Raw genomic sequence first — 18,905 nt, 5'->3', positions numbered from 1 at the left:
GCAAAAGAACTAATTTTCTACCCAAATTTCTCTCCGTGCTTAAACAGCTGCGGCGCGCATCGCTACACTGAACGAAAACGTCTATATACACACTAAAGTGTCTCGAGTATACCAAAGTGGCGAATCCTGGTCGTTTTGACAGGTCTCCTGCTCGATTGGAACTATGGGGATGACAGCAAATCGGCTGTTCCAATTTTGACGTTTCTCCTCTTTGTTATTCCAGACTCGTTAATACACACTGCCTCCACCTCACGGTTGTTTGCGAAAACCCATTGATGGGTAAAACAACCCGCATAAACGATAACCATAAGATTTGCTTAACCGCCTATTCGGGATACAGTTTGAACAGTATGCGGTATTGTTGAACCGTCTACATTACGGTGCGTGTATTGTGTTGGTTTATTAGGGAACACCCATTTTCGAGTATCTTGCAGATCTGTCAAAACATGCGTAAAATCAATAATACAAAAAGAGTAAAAAAATACCCATGTTTGGAAACCATCCTTCACCCCATTAATGGGTGAAAAATAGTTGCAAAAGTTCGTCGTCGCTTCCTCGTTTGTCATCTTCAGTCTCAACTATTTAGAAGTTAATTATTCCCACGATACTCCTATTTTATTTTGGCGAATCATGTTCCGGTTCACATAAAAAGTAAGTATTGGGTCGACAAATTTCATTTTCAGGAATCTTTTACAATTTTCGTCGATTTCTAGGTTACGGCATCAACAAGATGTTTTGCACGATGTCTACAAGGCGAATTTCAATGCTCCCAGAACAAAGTCCGCTGCATCTGTTCTAAGTGGATGCATCAGACGCACAGCAGGGCCCAGACCAGACCAGGTTCCGAAAGCCTTGAGCCTTATCGCAATCCTACTATATGGATCCAGTTCTATACAGCGACCGAATGGAATCTGATGGGACGCCAAAGAACTTGACTGGGAGAATCCGGAGAAACTTGAGCAAGTGAATATGTTTTTAACAAGTTAATGTTGTATTATATGTTTATTATGTAATTCAAATAAAGCTCATACAAATCTGGCGTAGTTTTGGTTATTAATCATCATCTCACCATTTTGAAAACCCTGGACAATTTCTGACGGCAAAAATCGAGAAAATGGGTGAATTTTTACCCATTTTTTTCTGTAAATTCGTTTTTCATAATGGGTAAAAATTAACCCATCTTCTGACATTAACCGTCTTTACCCATTAATGGGTAAACCGCCTTTACCCATTAAATGAGGAGAGGCACTTCTAGCGAGAATGGGTGTTTTTTCACCCATTAATGGGTTTTCGCAAACGACCGTGCTCGCCCTTGCAAATCCCTGATAAAAAATATCATAGAGATACAACAGAATGTATTGTTACAATACGCTGAAATGAATGGTAGTTACCATGATTTCAATTGTTTAAAACGATAGAGTAACAACAGACCCTATGGTTTTCCACCTTAGCATGTATTGTAAATGTCACTTTTACAATAGAAAATGGGGGTTGTTATGTATCTTTACCATAAAAAAAATCCAAATTTTCTGGAGCAAATTCAAGTCAACTACCATTCAATTTATGATGTTTTTATTATTGAAATCTCTAGTGCCATTCATTTTATTGTGCACATATTGTAGTTCCAATTAATAATTTTCAGCAGGAAAATACGTACACAGTATGATTTGTTGTTGAACAATCAACTTTATCATTATTCAATGGAAGTTTATGGCGATTTTATTGTATATTTTTATCAGGGATTAGCAGTCCAATAGGGCACTGCATGAAATTCTCTCCTTCTCTTTCACTCTTACAGAAATTTTGTAAACAACAAGGCCAAGAAACGTCAAAATCCCATACCAAATCAAAATAATGCAGTGCCCTATAGACGGTCTTCTTTTTTTCCCCGAGTTGAGTATTCTTTTCTTCTGCAAATGCGGACACTGTTTACATAAAATGACGCATTCCTGAACATCCAGTGATCGAAAGTTCACCGGATTTTGCCGGATGCAAGATGCAAGCAGTGATTTTTGACAACAAGGCCCGCAGTTACCATTTCACGTCTTGCCGTTCGTTGGCGTGTGACGTCACCGTGGACAAGTTCATGTGACTTTTCATCACGTAACCAGGGTTGCCACATTTACATCTGCATATCTATAAGATTCTCAGCAAGCTGCGTTCGAAACGCGCAGCCTCAGATCGCGCCAGACCGCGCACGTATGGTTTGTACACGGTGTGCACTTGGGCTAAAACTGTTTTGCAGCCGCCGGGTGGAGCTGTCAGCCACCGTGTACAAATCAAACGAGCGCAATCTTATGGAGGCTGATTCAGATCAGCAGGATCTGAGTGATTAAGCTAGGATGCACAATATTCTACTTCAGACTGAATTGGGTTGTTTACTGAATAAAATATTGCTATTTTCTATATCCTAATCGATAGAGCTCATTTTTCTGAGTATAACGTGATTTTATTGGATTCCAATAGCTTTATTATGATGGTTAAAATAACAAAACAGTTTTAATTTTTATCGACAGAATGACAGTTCAATCGATAAAATGACAGTTCGACCCGAACAAAAAAATTTTCCCATACAAACTTTAAATGCATTTTAAAAATAGTTCCCGCACTCTAAAAATTATGAAATTTTGGATTCCGACTAATGTTTGGGTGAAGAATCTGATTATAGAATAATCCGGATACCCCTAAAGAACCCAATTCAGAAAAAGAGCTCGCTGAATAGTCAGTTCACAGCTTCGTGACGTCATCTTGCAGTATCCTATTACGAAACGACAACAGTGTTGATATCGTGGTTGATATTGATATTAACACTCACGGGCTTGGGCGCAACCTCCTGTCAAATTTTCATTCATGAAATGAGCGATCAGCTGATCCGAAACGTCTCGTAAAATGGCTCATTCGAGCAACCCGCGCTAGGGTTTTCCAGGAAATTCCTAGACGTTTGCCCTTAAATAATTTTTATTATTTTATTTTATTAATATTCAAAATAGTACAAATCTAGATTGAGTTTAAATAAGGGCGAAAGTAACATGAGAGAGTTCTCTTAATCGACTCTCTCTTCTGCAAATTAAAGTGACAAGATGCAAATTAAATCAAACTTGTTTACACTTAGGCGCTAGCTTGCATCGCAACCTAGCGATTTATGGCCTAAAAGTGCAACCAAGGGGAATGACATATCCTTTTCTAACCGGAATATCCGCATTTATCCGCTTCTAACCGTCGCTAACCGTTGCTAAGCGAGCTGCTAAGTGAGCAGAAGTTAGACGCGGTTAGCGACGGTTAGAAAAGGATAAATGCGGATATTCCGGTTAGAAAAGGATATGTCATTCCCCTTGAGTGCAACCATTATTTGCATCTTGTCACTTTAATTTGAAGAAAAGAGAGTCGATGAAGAGAATTCGCTCATGTTACTTTTGCCCTTATTTAAACTCAATCTAGAAATATTCAAAATAGTACAAAATCTAACTCCAGTAGAGTATATTCACCTTTCTCTTTCAAACATGCAGGTGGAATAGGATTTGTTGTCATCAGGAAAGGTTTCCCGATGAAAACAAATCCTATCCCGCCTGCAAGCTTGAAAGAGAGAGGTCAATAAACGTCAGCAAGCTCTCAGGGACCCGCAGCTGGGTGCCTGGTACTGATATTCTAAAAAATTTGACATTTATTATGCCAAACTAACGTGTTTTACACATGATTTCGAAAAGTAGATTCATGACTGGTTTGACACGTTAAATTGGGTTGTTTAGTGAATAAAATATTGCTATTTTCTATAGCCTAATCGAAAGAGCTCATTTTTCTGAGTATAACGTGATTGTATTGGATTTCAATACCTTTGTTTTGATGGTTAAATTAACAAAACAGTTTTAATTTTCGTGGATAGAATGACAGTTCAATCGTTAAAATGACAGTTCGACCCGAACAAAAAAAAATCCCCATACAAACTTTAAATGCATTTTAAAAATAGTTCCCGGACTCCAAAAATTATGAAATTTTAGATTTCGACTAATTCTTGGGTGGAGAATCTGATTATGAAATAATCTGGATACCCCTAAAGCACAGACAAACAGACGTAACTCTTAAAGGAAATTCCTCAAAAACTTTTGTCCGATGTCTTTTTTATGAGCACACTGCCACCTGTTGGTAGAACCGCGCGCGACAATGCGGCCATGATGAATTTCGATTTGACGTTTATCTAACACGCGCACTACTAAACAAAGCGCCTGTAATTTTCGTTTGCATCATTCAGCAACGTGTACACTGTCAAACGTCAAAGCGATCGAACACTAGCGCATCTGGTGGAAGGATCGCGCAAATGAAATGTAATTTGAATTGATCGTTAAATGCATGTGCCAAGTCGTTTTGAAGAGTATTACGTCTGTTTGTCTGTGCCTAAAGTACCCAATTCAGATGTTTCCCAAGTGGTGAAAATTCATGTTTGAAACATGTGGCTCGAACGTGTAGAATATTTTCAGTGTATTGTTTGAATGTTTTGTTTCAGTGTACCCGAACATGATCAAAAAATTTTTAATGTCAGAAAGTAGCATGAAAAGGAGATGAAAAAAAAATCGAAGAGACAAACGGGACGATAATCAGTCAAAAAAGCAAAGAATCGGTCAAAATATACGTGTGAGTTGGTTGGTGACGAGTCTTTTTTCTGAATCTAGAGCGAATAATCGTCCGTAATAGTTGCAAGAATGGCCGCATTCTAGGCATCCGGTTCAATTGGCAAACAGGAGAAGCTCGCAGTCATGAACAATTTGAAAGCCCCATCGTTGCATTCGCTGCTCGATTCCGACCATGGTTCGTCGAACGACAGTCTGCTGGCCGAATCGCTTCAACTGGACATCGAAGAGGTGGGTGGAGCATTCGCACTCTGATAAGAATGGTGATAATGGTTTTGATTGTGTGTGTTTCAGCTGGACGATGAGGAGTATTCGCTTCCTGCGGTGGACCAGCTTCCAACCTTGGAAAGCGTCCTCAGCGAGATCGATAGTGACCTGGATAGTGTGTCGACGGCGGCAGGGAGGAGGGTGGTGGATGGATCAGGCGGAAGCGCCAGCAGAGATCTGGGGTCGACGCCGACTCCGTCGTTGGCCGCCACTGAGGATTACCTACGAGTGGAATCGATTCTGAGGCATGTCGTACTGCAGGGCGTTACGGCTCAAGTAACATCTGCCGTGGAACGAGTAGATGCCGGATTGGCCACATCCTGCACGGTTTCGCAGATGATTGCGGTGGGGACATCCCATGGGCACATATTAGCATTTGACTGTTCCCAAACGCTGAAATGGTGCTGTCAGGATGGAAAGTCTCAGGGAGCGGTTTCGGCACTGGCCTTCAACGAGGACAACACCCGGCTGCTGGCTGGATTTGCCCGGGGGAGCATACTGATGATCGATACCTTTACGGGTGATGTTATACGGACATTGAACGAGGTGATAACGCCGAATACGGGGGTGTTACATCTGAAATGGACGAATCGACCAGCGCTGGCGCTTTGTTCCGATTCCGGAGGGTCAGTTTGGAGTTTGAGCTTCACCAGAAGGTTGGGAATTCGTGGCTGTGATTCCCGCTGCTTGTTTAGTGGAGCTCGCGGGGAAGTTTGTACGGTGGAACCGCTTCTGCTGGGTGACGAAGAGCATCCGCTGAAAAATTACACTTTGGTTGCGTTGGCCACATTGAGCAAGTTCTTTGTCGTGATGATCCGTCCCCGACTGAAGGTTATCAAATTCCATCCAATGGCTGGTTATCCGGATTGCCTGCCGCTTCTCGCCTGGCAGATGGTGCTGATTCAAGCTGCCGATTCGTCACGAACCATAGATCCTGTGCTGGCCGCAGCCCGCGGAGCCGATTTGTATTTCCATCAGATTAGCTATAGCAGCGGACGCATATCGCTCATCTTCCTGCGCCACATTCAGCTTGGCTACAATCTCCTGTCGCTACACTGGCTTGGGCCGAAAACGATCGCCTGTTTGGATACGATGGAAATGCTTCACCTGTCGGATGTTCGAACTAACAAAGAGCTGGAAACGATCGATCTGTCCAACGTGGGTCTGATGTACAACTCGGCGCAATTCAAGGGACTCGCCACCGGGGGAAACGTTTCGCCCGCCCTTGCCCTGGCAGGTGGCTCAGCATGCTATAACACAGTGGTCTCCCAGGGCAGCCAACTGTACCTCCTGGCGGGAAAAAGTTTACACGGGGTCAGTGCCCGGGCTTGGAGCGATCGCATTTCCTACCTGACTTCGATGCAACGCTGGGACGAGGCCATCGAGCTGGCCGTTGAGGGATTCCGAGCTGCCGCTGGACGACACCGGCGACTGGCTGCGGCCAAAGAGCGAATCCTTCGCATGTTTGACGAGTACTTGAACGCAACGCGGAAAACGCCCGAACTGTGTCTGGAAGCGATGGTGGCGTGTTTGATCGAGATTAACGAAAAGTAAGTGGTTTTTGATATTGTTTTACCTACCTTGATATACCTTGTTGGTTACATAGTAACTTTACTCCTGCGTCGAACGTAAGGTTGAGCACCATCTTCGTCGGTCTTGGACGATGTTTCTCCAGTCGTCCAGTCACCGACCTCTACCGGGTTGCCAGCAATTCTTTCTAAGATTTCTTCAGAAATACCTCCTGGGATCTTTCCAGGAATTTCGGCAGAGATGGCTTTAGTCCTGATTCTTTTAGGTTATCTAGTCAGCATTCCTCACGGGAGTTAGTAAAGGATCCCTTTAGAAATTCTTGCTGGGATTGCTACAGGAATTCGGCCGAGATTTCTTCAGGCAATCCTGGAGGGATTTTTTTAGTTGTTCGTAACGGAATTCCTGATGGGATTCCGCCATAAATACAACCCGATTTTTTTTCACAGATTTCTTAAATTATTCCATCCAGAATTTCTTCTACGATTATTTTGGGGATTCTTGAAAGGATTCTTTCAGGTATTTTAGTCGGCATTCTTTCATGGAATACTGCTGGAATTTCCTCAAAGACTACTTCCGGTGTTTCGTAAAGCATTCTTTTAGGGGTTCCTGCTAGGATTACTTCAGTGGTTCCTCCTGCTATGCTTTCAAAGATTTTTTTAAGGTATCGTTGCGGGATTCTTTTAGGTTTTTGTGACAGGATTCCTGCTGGAGTAACTTCAAAGATTCTTCTCGTTTTTTTGCATTCCTCAAGGAATTTCTTCAATATTTCCTCCTTTCTTTAATTAATATCTCAGGGATTCCTGCCGAGCTTCCAGCCGGGATTCCTTCTGTGATTTCTTTATGGATCACATCAGGGATTCTTTACGGGGTTCCTTTCAAGATTACTTCAGGGACTTGTTCCGTGATTTTCATTGATTGTTCCCGGGATTTCTACATGGAATCTTCCAGGGATTGTTTAGATGATTCCTCTTGAAATGTTTTCAGGGAAAAGATCCTGACGGGTTTCTTGCGGAGATTATTACCTGGATTTATTGAATGTTTTCTCTCGGGATTCTTTAAGGATTCCTCCCGGGATACCTTCCGAATACTTCCGGGATTTCGCTCTGGATTCCTTCTCTGGGATTTCTGCCGAGATTTCGTAAAGGATCTCTTTAGAAATTCCTGCTGGGATTGCTTCAGGGATTCCTCCGGAAAAGGGACATGAAAGAATATAGATTTTTGCTAAACACCAACTGATGGGATTCCTTTAAAAACTCTTCCTGAGTGTTTTTTTCAAAGATTTTTTCAATTATTACTTCTATGATTCTTTCAGGGATTTCAGCTCAGCTTCCAGCAGGAATTGCTGCCGTAATTCCATTATCTACGGAACTCCTTCAGTAATTACTTCAGGCATTTTTGCCGTTATTGCTTTAGAAAATCTTGGAAGGATTCTTTCAGGTATTTTGGTCGGCATTCCTTCATGGATTTCTTCAGGGATTAGGTAGAGGTATTATTTCAAAGATTTTTATCGAGGAATCGTGGCGGGATTCTTTTAGGCATTCGTTCCAGGATTTCTGCTGAAGTCACTTCAAATATTCTTCCCGTTTTTTGGTATTCCTCAAGGAATTTCTTCAATTATTATTTCAGAATTCCTGCCGAGCTTTAAACCGGGATTCCATCTGTGATTTCTTTATGACTCTTTACGGGGTTCGTTTAGAGATTACCTACTTCAGGGATTTCTTCCGTGATTTTCTGGGATTCCTCCCGGGATTTCCACAAGCAATCCACCTCCAGGGATTGTTTAGGTGATTCCTATTGGAATCTTTTCAGGAATCCTGACTGGTTTCTTTCGGAGATTATTTCCTAGATTCCTTTAATATTTTCTCCCGAGATTCTTTAAGGATTCCTTCCGAGATATATTTTTAATTTCTTTTCTTTTTCCGTGATTGAATTTTTTATTTCTCTAAAGTTTCCGCCCAGACATTTTATCCTGCAATTGTGCAAGTATTCACCCAGAAAACCCATCCGAGATTCTATCAGAGTTTCCTCCATGTATTCTAAAAGAGATGTCTTCGTGTATTTTTCCAGGAACTTCTTCATGAATTCCTAAAGACACTTGTCTTCAATTTATTCCCTAAATCGATGTGTTGCGAAACATTCAAAATTGGCATTAACATTTTTCGAACTGGAATGACTATTAATTACCCTTATCATCCCATATTCCAGAAACCTCCTATGGCAAGAGCTTTACGACCGTCTTCCATCCACGGATCACTATTTGGCCATCATCGCGCTTCATATCGAGAATGACAACCTGAGCTGGGTTGCACCGGCGGTGGCGCAAGTGCTGTGCGAACAATTTCTACGCAAACGGGACATAACCCGGCTGGAGAATATAATCCTCAAGCTGGACTGGCAATGCCTGGATTTGCACCAAGTGCTCACCATTTGTCGTAAGGAGAAACTCTACCGAGCCCAAATGTATCTGAACACCAAAGCTCTACGAGATTATGCGGTTTCCCTGACGGATTTGATTCCGCTGGTTAATGAACAGAACGATTCCCATCTGGGCAATTGTTTGCTGGTGTACGTGTCCAGTTGCCTCGCCGGTCGGGGCTATCCAACGGGAGACATTGAACCGGATATGATTGCCACCGTTAAGCATGAAGTTCTGCGCTGTCTGACCGTGATCCATTCGAAAAATGCTCCAGAAAGCGAGCTACCCTATCCATATCTGAGAAAACTTTTGGAGTTTGATACACGAGAAACACTGAACGTAATTTCACTTGCTTTCCAAGAAAAGGAGTTCAACGGAGAACTTGGACTGTCTCAACGGCAACGGATTATCAACATTCTTCTGGAAATACTCACTCCGGAACATGCCAGCTGGTCTCAGATCGGATGTTTGCTGAACTTCATTGCCCAGCAGATAGCGTCTCGTCAACTTCCAGAAAACGAACTGTTGCTTGAAAGAGTCATAACATACCTGACTAGACAAAGCGAGGAAATTGCCATCGGCCGTATGACCCGACGGGAACACTCCGAACAGGAGCAAACCTGGTTGGAACTGCTCCGGTCCAACTGCCTTAGTCACATTCCGAATGAAGATCTGCTGGAAATTTCCCGCCACGGTCGATGCTATCGAGTCACGGAGTACATTCTGGAGCAATTGGGACGATACGAAGAAATATTCGATTGTTATTTGTTGGACGAGTTTCGTCACGCAGAATTATTCAACTACATTGGCCAGTACAGCGAAGATGACCGGAGACAGGTGTTGCCACTATTCCTCAAAAATTTCAAGACGATTCTGGACATCAATTGCGAACAAACGACTCGAGTGGCGACGGACCAGTTCATGAGACATATGAATCAATTCCTGCAACTACTGCAAGATTGTCCAGAAAAACTATTTCAATTCCTCCGGCAGCTAGTGAAAAATGGCGTCCAGTTGGAAACACGTGACTGCGAACGGTATCTGGAACTCTTGTGTCAGTACCAACCGGAGGAGGTGATTGAGTTTTTGAAATCCAACGATTCCTACAGGCTGGACTTTGCGGTTCGGACCATTAAGGGCCACGGGATGAACACGGCACTGATCTATTTGTATGAGAAGCAGGGCGATTACCAGGCAGCCTACGGCGTGGCAGTGGAAGCTTTGAGGGATGCACCGGAAAGCACGGCCGAGATGTGTGCATTGCAGGTAAGACGAAACTTCGTAATTGCATTCTAGTAAATCTGGATTCTGTTCATCCTCTTGAAATCCCTAGATTATTGTCGGAAATTTGCCGGGAAAATCCGTTGAACAAAGTTCTAGTTGAACCTATGAAAAAGCGTACATACCTGCAAGAATAAAAAAAAATCTGCGAAGTCTTTATATAGGGATGTCAAGGGAAACTACTGGACGAATATCTTATCGAAAAACTTAAAAATACCATAATTAGCTTAGTGGAAATTTCCTATAGGTTACTGTTGGAAGAAATCAGAGCAAATGTTGAGCCATTTTTCCAGCAATTCCTCAAAAACATAACATAATTATAACAGGTCTTGATACAATTATAACAAGCTTATAACAAAATGAGATATACAAAACCAATCAAATTATATCACATGTTGTTATAAAGCAGTTATAAATATATTGGGTAAAAATTAAGTAGTGTAAAAATTAACTCATTTTTTGGTTATCAATTTTTAGAGTGAAATTTTATTTTTTGTAAAAAGTTACTGGCATCAAAAAACTTCTCCACATAGTATACATAAAACCCAGGGATTCGAACCTACGACGGCTAGAACCTAGAACAGGAGCTCGTCGTTTTTACCAGTGAGGCCATCACAGCACTTGAAGTGAGGGGCGATATATGCTGAAATGGTTCTTCATATTGGAAGCTCCTCTATAAATAGACTCGCTGATCCAACATACCGGAGAGGGAAAGTATGACGTCACCATACCCAGCTATGACGTCACCATGCATGTTACTACAGCCCATTTAGTCCCTCAGCTTCAATGTCGTGTGCGCTCGTTGTGCACTAGAGCCAGCGTTCACTACTTCGGAGCTGGAGCCCACATCGCTGTACCTACGAGAATGGACGTCACACGAAACTGTTCTCAATACAGTTGATAGCAATTATATCTTCGTATTATTAACTAAGTTGAACAGATAGCTAATGACTTTCAAATAGTGAAAAGTGTGTAACTAAGCACTAGATGCGCCAGCGTTTATTTAAATGTTTAAAGCGATTTTCGGCAAGTTTTATTTCATTATTATTAATTAATAATATTTCTTCTGCAAAGTTGTTCAGTAGTATTATGGCGCTTAAGTGGTGAATGTTTCGGTAGGAATATCCACCGCAAATTCTTGCAGGAATATTTCCTTGGAGGAATTTATGCGAGATTATTTAAAAGGATAGAAAAAAGCATTTCCATAATGAGTCATTGGTGTAATTGCCGATAAAATTTATAAAGAAACCTTTTGATAAATACTTGGAGTAATTTGTTTTCGAACACAGAGCGTTCAGGAAATTCAAAGGGATATCAAAACACTTCGTTTCGCTGTTGAACTGACTATTTTATTAACTTTAACAAAACAACTACACTTCATTTGCCAGTACATAACTATTTTGATTGGCAGATATGCATACACAGATTATCTATGCGGAAAAAAATCATATAAGTAGTTTAAGTTGAGAGCTCCAACAGATCAAAAGTGACGTAATCTGGCCGGTGAAATATAATTGGTGAATTGGAATGTGTTTTCGTGTTCTATGATCAGAGATGATGGTTCATATGAGTGGTTTACTTGGGATCTCAACATGTATATGAACTAATCTTCCAACAAATCTTTGGGGCAAAGTTCTTTGAAGAATTCAAAGAGCAGGTCATGGAAAAAGTCATGGAGGAATTGTTGAAGAATTCCTTAGAGGATTACCCGGACGAATACGTGGAGGAATTTCTTATGGAAACTCTCAGAGAGATCTCTGGAAGAACTTCTAGTGAGCTCCCTAGAAGACCTATAATAGAAATACTTTTAATATCCCTAGAAATATTCCCTGAAAGTACTCCGTGGTCATCCATAATTAACATTTAACCTGTAAGACATGTACAAAATCCTGTAAACAAATGTAAACGCCGCAGTTCAATTACATATAACATTTTCCAAATGAAAGCCTAGGACTTCTTCGCTGATGAGTGATGATCCGGACTTCCTAGGACAGCAGAATAATGAGATTTATCTTATCAAACATCTCATAGTAGTGAAAAAAACCCTAATTGGGGTATTATCGGTAGGTTTGTTCTCTTCGTCATGGAGGGTTTTTATCGACCAAATTGCCTGAAACTCGGCCATATAATTCAGCTTGGCTGGGAAGGATTGGAGGCCAACTCTGAGTTCAACAGGTTCAAAAAAAAAACCTAATATCGAAGAGACCAAAACTATCTTTGAAGATGTTCTTACTTCATTAACAGTATCTTTAATTTGTGTAATTATTGTTCAAACAAATTATTTGATTGTTTTAGGAATCCTTCCAGATTAGTGTATCACTACCTTAAAAAAATCGTTGATTGATTTGTCTTTATTTCAGAGACTTTCAGCCCTTGTCATACCAAAAAAAAATCGTCAGATATTCTACTAGGAACTACTTGTTTCATTAGTTGTTTTTTTCTGTCAGAAAAAAACCTTAATTTTGAAGTATTTTTACTTGGTTAAATAATTAAGAGATTTTCCTTCTTCTAATAAATAATCCGCACTTAAGTATAGATTTACAAAGATAGAGAGCTATCGTTTATTTGCTCGCAGTTTTATACATGCTTCGGTCACTCATAAACATTCTTCGAGTAACTCACAACCTCGTGCCACTTCGTATTATATATCGAAAAAAGGGATTTCCCTGTTGGTCAAATTACTTGTCCCGTAACGTGGGTAGATCACCTTATAAAGGTGCGTTACGGCGTAAGATCTACCATAACAAATTTTGATCTTGTAATTTTTTAGCTTTGTTAAATGCAGGAAAATTCCCAGATCACAATTTGGTCCGCTTTTTTTTTTAATAGTTTTTTTTTAATATTAATAAACCATTTGTTTCAGGAGGATTCAAGTAATTTTTGTCTATGTCTAGAGAGATTTATTTCCGAAAACGATGTAACTGTTGTGAGCCTATCACCATTTAATACTATTTTTTATTTCAGATGTACAAGCGGCAGCCCTACAGTCGGAATGACGAAACATCTTTCTTTTTTTTTTTTTTTTTTGAAGGATCATGATCGCCATATCTTTTGGTGACGGGTAGACCACGTTGTTCGCGTCGTTTTTCTTCGAGCCGAGTGTCGTAATGTCGCGGGTGTAGATGTGTGTGTGTTTTTTTAGAAGAATCGGTTTTTTTTTCGAATCGCCAACTTTTTTACTCGTTTATTGCGCGATTTTTTAATCTATTTTTTTTTAGATAAATTGAGATGTTTTTTGTTGTAGTTTAACGCGATTTTTTTTTCTTTTATTTTATTATTTCTTTAGTCGCCATTTTTTTTCCTCGCGCTTTAAACATTGCAAAGTTCTGAACACCCTGGAGGGTTCGGTTCTGCTTGTGCCTCGCACTGAGCAGAAACATAATTATTTAAACTATAAATAGAAACAAAACACTTTTGATTTTATATTCGCTCAACTCGTTTTACGTATTTTTTTTTACACTGAGATGTTTTTTTTTTGTTGTTTTCGCGTTTTATTTTTATGTAAATTGAGTTTTTTCTCGGATCGCCAACTTTTTTTTTCACGCGTTTCAAACATTTATTGTAATGTTCCGATGATCCTGGAGGGATCGGTTCTGTTTGGGCCTATCACTGAGCAAAAACAAAATTATTTAAACAATAAATAGAAAAAAATCTCTCTTGATTGCCGGCTTTCAAAAGATTAAATTTTAACCAAGTAAACAACCAATGCCGTGGGTCCATCGCCAGCTTTTCAGGCGAATCCTTGACCTACATAATACATCTCCCAACCACCCACTCCGTAGTACTTATGGGAGTGTCACTGAGTCGGAGGCCTCTTATATAAGTGCTACATCAACATTTCCTTCCCCTATCCCAAGTTACGGTAAAGATGGGCGTGGCCGGGAATAATGACATTTGTGCTTTTGGTATTCTTGCATAAGATTGGAGCAAAGTTCACTCCCCGGCCTTGTTCCAAAAAGCAATCCGAGCAAGATTAGCAAAAGGTACATGAATGTTGTTAGTATCTAATCTACGAAGTATACCGTAACTACGCTAACGCTAGCGCTAACGCTAATAAAAATAAAGAAATTTCTGGAGAGTCATCAGAGAAATTTCCGAAAGCAGCATTGAAGGAATTTTAAACTAATGCTATCAATTTATCGAGGGGGCTCCCTGCCGGTGGACGCATACAGAGGATAGACAAAATGATCGGGACATGCAAAATTTTCCCTTCTCAAAAAAATTTCAAATAGCTGTAACTTTTCGAAAAGTGCATCAAATATTCTCAAATTTTGACTGTAAGTAGATCAACTATTTGTGTATCAGTGGACAAAATTTGGAACAGATCGAACTATTCTGCACGAAGTCATAAAGATTCTAAAAGAAGGTATAATTATCCGATTGCCAACTTTGAGCTGTTATATCTCCGGATTCAATGAACCGAATGAAATAAAATTTTGTCCATTTATGTCTTATATAATGAACTTTGAAAAACTTTTGGCATAACTTAAAATTCTTTATACGGAAGAAAATTATAACGATTAGATTATTTTTCTAATAAAACACTAAATTATCCAAAATTTCAACATCGTTTCAAAATTCAAGATGCTCATGTTCATTTAAATCCCCTCTGATTGTCTTGAATACATATATGTTTTGAAAGAAAATAACAACATAGACGGCAATTCATTGAAAAAGTAATGGGATGCATATTAAAAATAGACCAATTTACTTAAAAATCATAAAATCAATGAAATCGCTATAACTTTTTCCTTTGTTAATAATTTGAAGTTCAGTCAAACGTTTTTCAGAGCTAATTATATATATGAGTCAAAAACTTGAAAATGCCATATTAAATGACCTCTTGGAAATTTCCCATAGGTTATTGCTGTAAGGATTTCTTCCAGATGTCGAACTTGGAAGGAAGAATGTTGATGCATTTTCCCAGCAATTTCTCAAGAGCAATTATAGAATTCTTACACCATGAATTCTCCAAATTTCTTAAAGTGATCTTCTAAACACTGTGTATTACAACCTTAAAAAATTAAACTTTTCAGATATTCTACAAGGAACTACTTCTTCTTTTTTTCTGTGAGAGGAAACCTCAAGGATTTTTTCTTATGGATTTCTGGAAAAAATCCTCAAGAGATTCCTGGAGTGTTAACAGAGTTGTGCATGTTTTACATGTTCGCATGTACAAGTCGAGGGGACTTCAGTATGAAAATTTTAGAATGCCATCCACAAATTTGCCTCCACAAATTTTCCCAGAGGTTACTGGTTATAAGGTTACAAGAGGACATATAGGTGAAGTACTAGATTTGTAGTAATGAGCTGAATTTTAGTATAATGAGAAGGCCAATTCTTCGTTTCTGCAATGAAATGGTGCAAAAAGCGTGGGTATTGTGATTCCTTGCCTAATTTGATGCTGTTTGAGCAAAACTTTGGGCAACAAGGTTGATGTTTTCTCCATTTCTTGCAACATAAACAACATTATCCAAAGTTTTGCTCAAACAGCTTCAAATTAAGCAAGGAATTATAATACCCACGCTTTTTGCACCATTTCTTTGCAGAAACGGAGAATTGACCTTCTCACCATACAAAAATTCAGCTCATTACTACTAATCTAGTACTACACCGAACGTGCCCCAGTGAAACAAGAAAGAATTACTTGAAGAATCTTTGTCATTTTTTTAAAGATACCTAAAAAAAATGGAAGAATAGGAAGCAATCAGTGAAGTACTAGATTGAAAGTAGTGAGCTGGATTTTTGTATGGTGAGATGATCAGTTCTCCATTTCTGTAATGAAATGGTACAAACAGCGTAGGTTATATGATTTCTAGACTAATTTGATGCTATTTGAGCAAAAGTTTGGGTAACTGTGTTGTTGTATTATTTATTTCTTGCAACTTCAACAACACAGTTACCCAAACTTTTGCTCAAACAGCATTAAATTAGGAAATAAATCATATAACCCACTCTGTTTGCACCATTCCATTGCAGAAATGGAGAACTGATCATCTCACCATACAAAAATCCAGCTCACTACTTTCAATCTAGTACTTCACTGATTGCGTCGTATTCTTAGAATAACCAACATGAGTTTGTTTGTGAAATTCTTAGAAGATTATTAAAAAAAGCAAGTTTAACATTGAACCCATCTCATCTTGCAGGTGTCCGGTTTGTGTTCACGGGCTTCCGGCGTTCTCTCAGAAGCAGACCGACAAGAGCTTTGGTTTTCGCTGCTCAAAATCGTCCTGTCCCGAGCCGATCTAACTCAAATAACAAAAAATATTCTCCATTCGGCGAGCGAATTCGTCGATCTGGCCAAACTGGTCCAACTGGTGTTGACCTCCGGAACAAAAACCGGCAACTTCGGTGACATTAAGCACGTTCTCATTGGAATGCTGTCCAATTCGGCCTACGAAACGGTGCTGCTGGAAACGACGTCGCAAATCCTGGGCAGGGACCTGCATGCGATTCTTGCCCGAGAACGCCGTTTCGCGAGGAGAGGTCTTTGTGTGAAAACCATCAAATGCACCATCTGCCGCTGTAAGCTGTACAACGGCACCAAAGATGCCATTGTAGTTTTCGGTAATTGTGGGCATGCGCTGCATAAAGATTGCGCCAACCGTTACTGCACCGTTAAGGGAGCGGATTCTCCTTCGACGGACGAAGCGAAGAGTTTAACCAAAATGAGATGCCCCAGATGCGACGTGGTGATCAGCGAACGGGAACCGGTTAGTACCTCCGAGTGTCGCGTCGATCTGGGGCCGGTCATGGTACCCAGTGGGCACGGAATCGAATCCAGTGCACTGAAATTGAGCGCTCCTCCGCGCATCGGCCTGTAGTGTCGTCGAACGGTGTTCGTATTGATCTCTCAATTGTTCTGCTTCGCTGATCCTACTTCCGCCCAGCAGCATTAGCCATCTTCTTGACCCTGACCATCGGACGGACGGGGTAAGTTTTTAAAGACTCTGCTATATATTGTTACATTCTGTATTATGTAATTATCTCTATCCATTCATGATGATTTGGCTGATTTTAACAAAAACACATATTTAGCATTTTCAAGTCATGCCAATCAAAACCTATGGTATACTCTACAAAGTCTTTAGCAATTCCTGCTTATTCTATAAGCTAAATATGATACATTCATAGTTTGTTTGTAATTAACTATATTATTTATTACATTTATATAACTAGATAATTGAAAAAGGAAAGCGATAGCAAAAACATACACACATTACACAAAGTTACAATTGCAAATAATGTTCACCAACAATCGATAGTAAACTAATACATATATTGGTAATGTTAGTCCACGAAGTAAAGCAACTCAAAGTCCGTGGTGTTTTGTATGCCGAAATATAGACGAATAAATGTTTTCACCATTACAGATAGAGGCATTGGAAATAATGGTTTGGTGATGATGACGTCCTTCTGATCGAATATCTCTCAGATCGAATGCTTCTCAGCGGTGTGGTGTTTAATGAGCACTTTCTCAGTTATTAACTGAGAGCTTCCTTTGCTGGGTTTCCTATCCATATGGGACAGTTAGACGATCATGGGCAGTACAGTACAACACAGGAATTCTCGGAGGTGCTGTGCACATTGAGAATGGTAAGCTGTTCTGGTCAATCACGGAGTTGCAATTAGGTACGCGTTCCGAAGGCTACCTTGGAGGAACCTGCTTCGCCTTTCGAGTTACGAAACTCGGTGTCAGTTGATTGACTTGACTTGTAACCTCGAAGAAATGTTTGTAGACCTCTGACCGTGGCTTCCTCTTTGTCGCGTAGCAATTACCGGAAAAGAAGTGCTTTGCTAGATTTGCAGAGAACTCTCAACCATGTGGCATCAGTCTTCGACTTCCATATGACAAGGAACGTACTTAAAGAGAAGGTTAACTGACTTTTTTTAACATTTGACATAATTTTAAGTAGCAAGTGACTCGTAATGTTATTTCTGTTTGTGATTTGGCAGAATTTTTATCAAAAGTTTTAAGTTTTTAATATCATTGGGATAGTAATAATAATAAACTATTTTTTTTAGATAATCCCTCCCCCTGGATATTCAATCTTGACGCGATGGGAGGGCTTAACCCATTAGCACTTTAGCGCCAGTTTATTCACCACCGCTTGAACTTTGAGCTAGATGTAGGTATCTGGTTTACGAGTTGAGGGTAAGTGAAGGAATCGGCCGTAAGTGCTAATGGGAACCAAAGGAGTATCCGTTGTGCATTTATCACAAGCCACAGACAAGTTATAATTAAGCTTGCACAGACCTAATCTGTGCATTCTTTGAATTTTCTCAAATTTGACAATAATTGTTAAATTTAACGTAACGCAAGAGTGGGTAGGAGAGGTCTATGCGTTACACTCATCATTCATCATTTTAATACGAAAGTACACAAGACAGGGGACGCTAGGATAAGTAGACTTACAGCCTTACAGATTAGGTTATCTTAACAACTAAATTTATTAGCATTAGACAATTATGGACTGATTAGGTAATGATAAAACTGTGATTGTTGAAATGATTTTATATTTGTGTTTCTTATTTTTACCTACCTACAAGTGTATATATATAAAAGTTGACAAATAATCTTTATCATTTTTATTTTTGACACAAAAATCAGCTGACTGAACTTTTTTTTGTTTTTATATCTTAGACGGTATTATAACACTGACCAAAAAAAAAGCAGGAATTTAGTTACTTGTTTCTTTAGGACTTAGGACGGTTGACAATGTAAAGGGTTACGGTGGATATAATAATTCTTCGGACTGAGATGATCACAGATATGCAGAAGTCGA

At 39.8% G+C, this 18,905-nt stretch overlaps 1 protein-coding gene across 1 annotated transcript; it reads left to right on the top strand.

The window, feature by feature from the left end:
* Positions 1-4,544: 4,544 nt before the first annotated feature.
* Positions 4,545-17,491, top strand: LOC109408976 (vacuolar protein sorting-associated protein 8 homolog). Its single transcript, XM_019682374.4, has 4 exons — positions 4,545-4,853; positions 4,917-6,439; positions 8,625-10,101; positions 16,266-17,491. Exons 1-4 carry the CDS (start codon positions 4,749-4,751, stop codon positions 16,941-16,943), a joined length of 3,783 nt encoding a protein of 1,260 aa, XP_019537919.3. The 5' UTR covers positions 4,545-4,748; the 3' UTR covers positions 16,944-17,491.
* Positions 17,492-18,905: the final 1,414 nt, after the last annotated feature.

This window comes from Aedes albopictus, chromosome 2, assembly GCF_035046485.1.
Source record: "Aedes albopictus strain Foshan chromosome 2, AalbF5, whole genome shotgun sequence".
Classification (NCBI taxonomy): Eukaryota; Metazoa; Arthropoda; class Insecta; order Diptera; family Culicidae; genus Aedes; species Aedes albopictus.
Note: the sequence above shows the minus strand (reverse complement) of the source record. Positions and strands in the feature narration are given on the sequence as shown.